Here is a 7675-nt window from a genome sequence, read left to right as displayed (position 1 = left end):
TTGTAACTTAAAGTTAAATGAGCAGCTGTACTTCACAATATCTTTAGTTTATTTCTTCTACTTTGGAAGAAGATAGAAGTAAAACAACAACAAAAACTTGGTGAATGCAGCAATGCAGATATTTTTTTTCACTCTTCTAAGTTATATGCAGCCAAATAATCATTTGTTTTCCAGCAGCAAAACTGCTATTTCAGACCTTTCAAAAGGAAAAACTCCTGGAAATGTTATCAGAGTTGTTGCACATCAATAAAAGACTGAAATTTCACTCTTGTTTTTTTTGGACTGAAAATCTATAAACTTTATTTTTCACTTCAGAGTTTTGGTGAGAGGAGAAGGGAGGGGGAAAAAAAAGACGAAATTGGAACCCATCCATCGGAAAAGAGGGAAAGTAGTTCTTCATCAATTCTGAGATCAGAAGAACAATGTAACAGATTATTAACACTAATGTACTGTGATTTTTTTGTTTGTTTGTTTGTTTACTTTAAGTCTTAGAAACGCTGGCTAGAGAAGGAGGTTTTCAGCCCTTCTCTTTAATATACTGATGGAATATTGCTATCAGTTCGGAGTCTGTGTTTGAGCTGTTGATAGAACTTTGACTCAAGAAATCGAGGGTAGGAATCTCTTTCCATATGCATGTAAACTACTCGTTGTGCTTCATCAAAACAGGACTCTGTTGGTTCCTGTAGGTTCCTGACAATTGATTTCTTCACTGGGCTGTCAATGTTAATCTGAAAACACAAATCAGCATTACTGAAGTATCATTAAATATTTGCGAAGGAAGGTTGAAGTTAGATGACCTGTACTGAATGACTTTTATTTCTCTAGTTTTATTTTTATGTATCCTGTATTTTAAAATCAGCACTTCATTATTTATCTATTGTAGCAGTATCTTTTTCATTACAGTGTCAGAAATATCTAGGCTTTGCAGCTGGATGGGGAACTTGCTCCTTTGGGGAACAAAAGCCTGGTAGACTTAGAGCTGTTTGAGTTCCAGTCTGTCCCATGCTTTTAATGAAAGAATATATATGTATGACTTAAAAGAAGCAGTCCTGAGGATGTGAGATGTAGAAAAGCTTCAGGAAAAGCTTATTATTTTATTTTATTTTTTTTCCCCAGCTATCTTAAGGATGGAAAATATGCTAAATTAAATGGGACATTTTATTATTATTATTATTATTATTATTATTATTATTATTATTAGCTTATGATGAATTACATGGTTTCGTTGGCTTCATTTGGTCTTTTTTTGCTGAGAGGAGAGCTCTAGAGATGTGAAGTTTATGCTGATGTTGCTTATGGGCCAGGATGTATTGAATTGAATTGAATATGAACTGTGTCACAATTCTCACTTAGCATCTACATTTTAAAGAATGGTATCTAGCTCTTGTTTTAACAGTGAATATAGAGAAAAGGCAGTCAATATGTCTTGAAAACCTAGATACCTAGGCAGCCAGTAGCAAGATTCAAATATGTTACATTGTAGGGGGGAAAAAACATACACAACACATCTCATTTTTAAACAACTTATTCTTAACTATCTTGAGTTATGGCCTTAGCCTAGATTAATGGATTTGTGATTGGCAATACTGACACTTCTTTCTCAAAAACATGAATGTCTTACTGAGTTTCTATAGTAGGACATGCTACAAATATATACACATACACCACACCACCCCAGTAAGTAAATAAAAAGTTTAGGAAAAGACAAAAGTGAATTACACTTTCAATTGTGTTTTAAAACCAATAGCCTTCAAACTTCCTCTACTTCTATGTTAGTAGGAGTGGCTTAGTCATTTAAAGGAGCAAATGATCTCAGCCAACAGCTGGAGACCAACCAGAGCTGGGTTTGGTTTGGCTTGGCCTTTGATGTCAACAGAGAGGCTGTTTTGAGATTCTGTAATTTGTTTATGATTATATGTAAACCAGAAAATAATGAATGTGGATACTTCAGCTATGTCATTCTGCTGGGATAGAGGCAGTAAAAGCCAGTATAAACATTTTTCCAAGGAGGGTAATGAGCAAGACAGGCTTAAGTCTGAGAGTAGAAACTGTTGAGCAGGAGTTAATTTTTTTGCATGGTCACCTGAGTATCTTTTTTTTTTTTTTTTTTTTTTTTTTTTTTTAATGCTCAGATCTTCAGTATTTTTCCTGAACCTTATGGTGCAGTGATTAAGTTGTTTCAGAGTCTTTCTATCAACTCCTTTTCTAAAAGGACGGGGCTGAGTGGAGTTCTTCATTTGTTTGTTTACTCTTGCAAAGACCAGATTAGTATCTGCATGACAGAATGACACTGTTCAAGATCTATTGAAGTGAGATCAGTGGCCCTTGATCTTAAAAGAACATAAAGATCCATGAATTTGCGTCTTAATCTAGCTGTGTGTTAACATGCGTAAGTGGTGTGTGGATACATATGAAGCATTTTCTTATAGACAAAGCAGTAAAGGAAAGTATTGATATTATGGGTACAGAAGAGCTTTGGGAGGATGAACAGGAGTCTTCAATCACTTTATGAGAAGATCTAAATATCTGTTGCATTTTGTAAACTACGTTACAGTTCAGACAATTCTATAGAGGAAACAAAAAGCTCATGTTAGGGTATATCACCTCTTTTGGAGCCTGGGATTGAATGTAGTTTGTAAAAAGTTTCCTGGCCACATAAATCCTTTTTCTTTGGGATGTGATCTTCTTATAAGCTTCACAAGCAAGCCAGAATTCTATGTTTTCATCACTGTGCTCAGTCTTCAAGTAGGTCTTGTAGATCATAGGTCCATCTGTAAATGTTTTGAAAGCCAAACTTCACATACAGCATACCAGGTTTATAACCTTGAAAAGGCTTTGAAGATAGAGATATTTATAAGGTAGTGTGTATAACTATGCTCTACGTCTCTAAATATTCTTATCGAAAGATTACATCAAAGTGGGAAATCAAATGCACTAATTCACCATAGAACTCTATACTTTGACATTGCGTTTTGCTACGTGTGCAGTAACTTCCTTTAAACTTTGGCATTTTGCTATTCAGGAGCATTGAAGTTTATGCTAGGCATTGTCTGAGTATTGCTGGAAGCCACAAATGTTTAACTTGAAACAAGTTTTCCTGTTGGTGCAGAATTCTGAGTTTCACTTAGCTAAAGATGGTGGGTTGTGATGTAGCAGTAACCATGGACTTGCACTCAACTGTTGATTTTTTATTAAAAAAAAAAAAAAAAAAAAAAAAAAAGTGCTTTCTCCCTGTGCTTTCCTTATGAAGTGTAGCAAGCCAAGTCGGTTGCTGTTAAATGTTTTAATTGTAAACTCTGACTTTTTTTTCATAGTTACAAATTCTCATTCTGTTCCTCTTCTTGCTCTCCATACTTCACTTGGCTATACATGGTGTTTGCCAAATCACTTTTGCTTTCAGTTTCTTCTGCGTGATGCATGGTAAGCACAACCCCCTAAGCTGTTTTTCAGTAGCTGCATGTAAGATAAAGCACACAGCATACTGCTTGTCTTGCTGATTGTCCTCCGTAAGAAGCTTTTTAAGCAATCCAACTGGGATACGAGCGTACATTTACTTACATTTACTCATTATCAGTTTTTCAAAAGACTGGGACCACTGTAGCACTTCATCCAAAGACACTCTTCAGGATAAAAAAGAGAAGGAGATGATTATAGAATTAGCCATGGCTCAAACATATAAATCGTATATAATTAGTTATTGAAAATCTGTTCCCTGATTTAAATAAGACGTATGAATCTTGCATTTGAAAGAGCTTTTCTGTGTATCTTATGTCTTGTGCTTACTAAGCATGTATTCTCTTCAATACAGCTTATAGTTCCATCTCGAGGTGTTCCTATCTAATTCCTCTGGAAATAGTACTCACTGATTTAGAGCTCAGGTTAAGCACATGGTAAATAGTGACTTTCTAGATTGTAACCAGTTTGGTATGGGAATTGTGTGATTGATTATGCAACGTTGACACTTGTCTTTAGTAACAAAGACTTTTAGGAGCCCAGATTCTTACTGTAATTTTTAAAGACCCTTCATGACCAAGTTGCAGTTAAGTTGACTTATCAGTTGAGAGCTGAAAATAAGCTCCAAACTTAACATAAATACTGAAAGCTTAACACGACCTCAGCTGTAAGGTACATCCTCTCCATCTCTCTCCAGTTGTTTACAATATAGTAGGACATGCTATTACTAATCTAGAAACAGTTCTTGAAGATGAAACCAGATTTGTTTGTTTGTTATACTCAAATGGCAATTTCATAAGATTGTAGGAGTTTCCTGCCTGACTCTGGGAAAAAGTATGGAAGCAGTGAGGTGAGAGACTAAACACAGTAAGGTAAAACAAATGTTTGATGGCCAGACATGTGCATGTTGCTCCACTTAGACCAACTGATTTTTAAGCCTTGCAATTCTAGGAGCTCAATGCTAGTAACTTGGAAAAAATGCTCCCACTTATATTAGTAGAAGAAAACACAGAGATGTATTCCAATGAGTGCTTTCCACTATGAGTCAGCCTGAATTGGGGAGAGCTTCTCCGAGTGCTCCCTTTTCACATGAAGTATAATTTTAGTCATTCTAGAACTGCAGCATGTAAAAGGTACTTAGCACCTCAGAAGAGATATTCACATCTCCATAATGAAAAGCAAAATCAGCTTAAGTATGGATGCTGCATGCGGCTTCATAGGCTTCTGCTGCACTACAGGCACCAGAGGTTTTGTAGCTTTCAAAACTGGTGATTACCCTTTCATCTTTAATTTGGTAGAATTCTCTGACCGAGTGTACTGAGGCATACTGATTATTGTGTCAGGTTTGTGTGATCAGAAACATATCAATTTAAATCTTACTGCTATCGAATTACACTGTTAGTAGTTCTTACCAATATGTTTGATTCTCATCAAAAGTTCTTTTTTTCCCCCTCCCATGTGTGAGTGGCTCTCATCTGTGGAAACTCATGAAGCTTGTTACTGTGGGAAATGATGATCTTTATTCATCTGAATGCTCCCTTTCCTTGGGAGCCACTTCTGTGTCATCATCAGTGTTACTGATGCAGATAATTTTTCACTCCTGTCAGCAATAGCATTTGAATATGAAAGTCTTGTCTGTCTCACCAAGCATCATCAGCAGGGCCACCTTATTTCCATGTCTGATTATTTGCCTTTAGCATTAATCTTTGAAGCAGAAAGAAGGTGACCTGATGGGGCAGCTGCCATGGAGGAAAAGCTTTTTACTTTTTTTTTTTTTTTTTTGTCTTTCAGAATCATGAATGTTACTAAGGGAAATGCGAACATGTGTTACTAATGCCAGTCTCATAGCTGCTGTGCTGACTGCAATGTTTTCGCAGCTTTGATTGGCAAGGTGATTCAAATTGCTGGAGAACATTTATTATGCTGAGAAACATGAGTATTCTCCATAGTTATCTGAGGCTTTATAGCTGGGATTCCAATACTTAATACGTTAAATGCTATTGCCAAGCCTTGTGGAAGCTGTAGTTTATTATTCTCCCCCAGTGCCTGGGATTTCCCTGGCTGCACTGCATCAGTAGCCCACAGGCTGAGACATTCTTGTGTAGAAGAAAAGTCCTTGTCCAGGAGACACTTCTGGAAATGCTCTCTGGATTCCTGCTGAGCTGTCACTTAGCCTCACACAAATGATGGTCAACAGAAATACCTCAGTACTGCTATGGAGGATGTATTTTTCTCCAATCAGTAAATAAGTACAGTGTACAAGCTGATAACAGGTGTGTTGAATAGAAGCTTTTTAGCCACCCTGATGTATGACATGCTGGCCAAAACTTCTGGCTATGCCTGGCCTCCACTGAGTTTGGACACAGCTGATGACTTGCGGGAGGCACTGCTGCTTCTCTTTTCCACTCCACAGCACAGCTTCATGTGTGGAAGGACACACACGTATTCAATCTCTGCCAATAGTCTGAATTCTTCAAAAGAACTGCACAAAATAGGGTTTACAGATTCTTTTGGGTCATAAAACTGAGATTAAATAAAGGATTAGGTCAGGCCTGTGCCTAAATACTTAAAAGTTCCCACTAGGATACACCCCATTTCCAACAGAGAAGTACTAATGTACACTTGATATACTGCAAAGCAATTAGCTGCATTGCAGGTGGTCAGCTGGAGCAGTTGTGAGGATGCTGCACTCATCTGCATGATTTTAGGCTTGTAAGGAAAACTCATAGTGAATTCTGTGGGTTTTATATTTCTGTTCTGCAAAATGTAAGAATTGTGTCGTTACTTACTTAGAAATGATCCCATTTTCTTCTGCTCTGAATGTCATGCAAAGCCAGCAAGCATTTGGACTCATTTTCCTAAACATGAAAACTATGTGAGTTTTAATCTTCCTGTACTGATTTCTGGCTATCTTAAATTCTACTTGTAATTCAGTCCTCCATGCAGCAGTGCTGCCTACTCTAACAGCATTCTTATTTTAGGCATCTAATCTTTATCATCTTTTATTTTAAAGCTTTTTTTAAGTTGTGGCTGAACCATTACTCCAAAATGTATTTTTGTAACATGCAAAAATGTAGGTAGTTCAACAGATATTTCTAAAGGTGGAAAGAAATAGAGCTGATATTTCTTTTCTTTCCCATCTGTGAAGAGAAGTTTAAAAAGTGACCTTCACAAAAGGAAAATAAGGTGGTTATTTCTTTTCTGAAAGGACAAATACACCTGGATCAAGAATCAGAGCTCCGTGTAAACTGGACAATGTTCAGTAACTGAAGCATGAGGCAGTAATTTGCCATGCAGTTACCAGCTAATCAATACTGATTAAAAATTGGTCTTACATTTCTTATAGAGATGATATGAGAGCAGGTATTATTTGTAATAAGGACAAGGTTTTTAAGCATATATTTACATACACACACAAAAAAAAAAACCAACCAAACATGCAAGAAACGCAACAAGAAGAAAGCAAAACAAAAATTCCATCAATATTTTCTGACCTGGATTATATCCCTCTCCGTTTTCTTTCCAGAGAGATCGAATGCTGTGAAAAGCTTCCAAGGGATGGAAGGTGAATTTACATAGATCTGCCTGAAAGCAAATCAGTTATCTTGCACGTTATTTATTTCAGGTCATAGTTTCTTTCAGGTTTGGGTTTGATTGGCATATACTATTCTGGCAACTTAGTTTTCCTTCCAACTCAAACATGATAAAACACAGAACAAGGCCGTATCTCCCAGTGCAGCATTCTGAACTTGTCAAATGATCCTGATCTTAGACTTATTAATGTCCAAATCCAGTTTGATATTGTGTGAGAGTCTTACCCAGTAGATTTCCTACAGGATATCGAAGCTTCTTAACTTCCCTTAGCGTGGTACTGCAGCTGGGCTGTTTGTGCTCCAGCAGCCCTGCAGGTCTGCCAGTGACTGTTGCTCATTTCCTACTTTTGTGGAATTCTCCGAACTACGTTCTGCTTGTTTTCTGTATAACTTCCTCTACATTTGCCTATTCATATCACTAGCATTTACTGTGATCTCACCCTCTGCACAAAAGGGGGATTTTAGAACAACGCAATATTCTATATTTAAAAGCATTACACATTAAATGCTGGTGTAGGATTATCAACCATCCCCATTGTCTTATTTCAGTCTTTACCTAGTGCCCTCTTTTTTTGTATGTCTTCATGTTATGCTTACTGGTCACTGAAATACAAACAAAAACAGCCTTT

The 7675-nt window shown here is 36.9% G+C and overlaps 1 protein-coding gene across 2 annotated transcripts; it reads right to left on the bottom strand.

Annotated features, from left to right (window-relative positions):
* Positions 1 to 289: 289 nt before the first annotated feature.
* Positions 290 to 7370, bottom strand: RGS13 (regulator of G protein signaling 13). Of its 2 annotated transcripts, XM_042820185.1 has the most exons (6): positions 7272 to 7370; positions 6948 to 7038; positions 6243 to 6311; positions 3559 to 3620; positions 2605 to 2771; positions 290 to 728 (listed from the first exon to the last, which is right to left on the bottom strand). In XM_042820185.1, the coding sequence occupies exons 3-6, from the start codon at positions 6305 to 6307 to the stop codon at positions 531 to 533; spliced, it is 492 nt and encodes a 163-aa protein (XP_042676119.1). In that variant the 5' UTR covers positions 6308 to 6311; positions 6948 to 7038; positions 7272 to 7370; the 3' UTR covers positions 290 to 530. The 2 variants fall into 2 exon arrangements, with proteins under 2 accessions (XP_042676119.1, XP_042676118.1); XM_042820184.1 differs by lacking the exon at positions 6948 to 7038.
* Between the last annotated feature and the right edge of the window lie 305 nt (positions 7371 to 7675).

The sequence above is a fragment of the Centrocercus urophasianus genome, unplaced genomic scaffold (genome assembly GCF_019232065.1).
Source record: "Centrocercus urophasianus isolate 14NV4802_14NV808 unplaced genomic scaffold, USGS_Curo_1.0 seq_18, whole genome shotgun sequence".
NCBI classification, from domain to species: Eukaryota; Metazoa; Chordata; class Aves; order Galliformes; family Phasianidae; genus Centrocercus; species Centrocercus urophasianus.
Note: the sequence above shows the minus strand (reverse complement) of the source record. Positions and strands in the feature narration are given on the sequence as shown.

Excerpts from the sequence above, each read along its gene's own strand:
- RGS13 (XM_042820185.1), bottom strand. The coding sequence starts at position 6,307 with ATGAGTCCAAATGCTTGCTGGCTTTGCATGACATTCAGAGCAGAAGAA. Across the intron at positions 2,772-3,558 it reads AAAACTGATAATGAGTAAAT|ATGGACCTATGATCTACAAG; the intron begins GTAAGTAAATGT and ends AAACATTTACAG. Across the intron at positions 729-2,604 it reads AATCCCAGGCTCCAAAAGAG|ATTAACATTGACAGCCCAGT; the intron begins GTGATATACCCT and ends TTGTGTTTTCAG.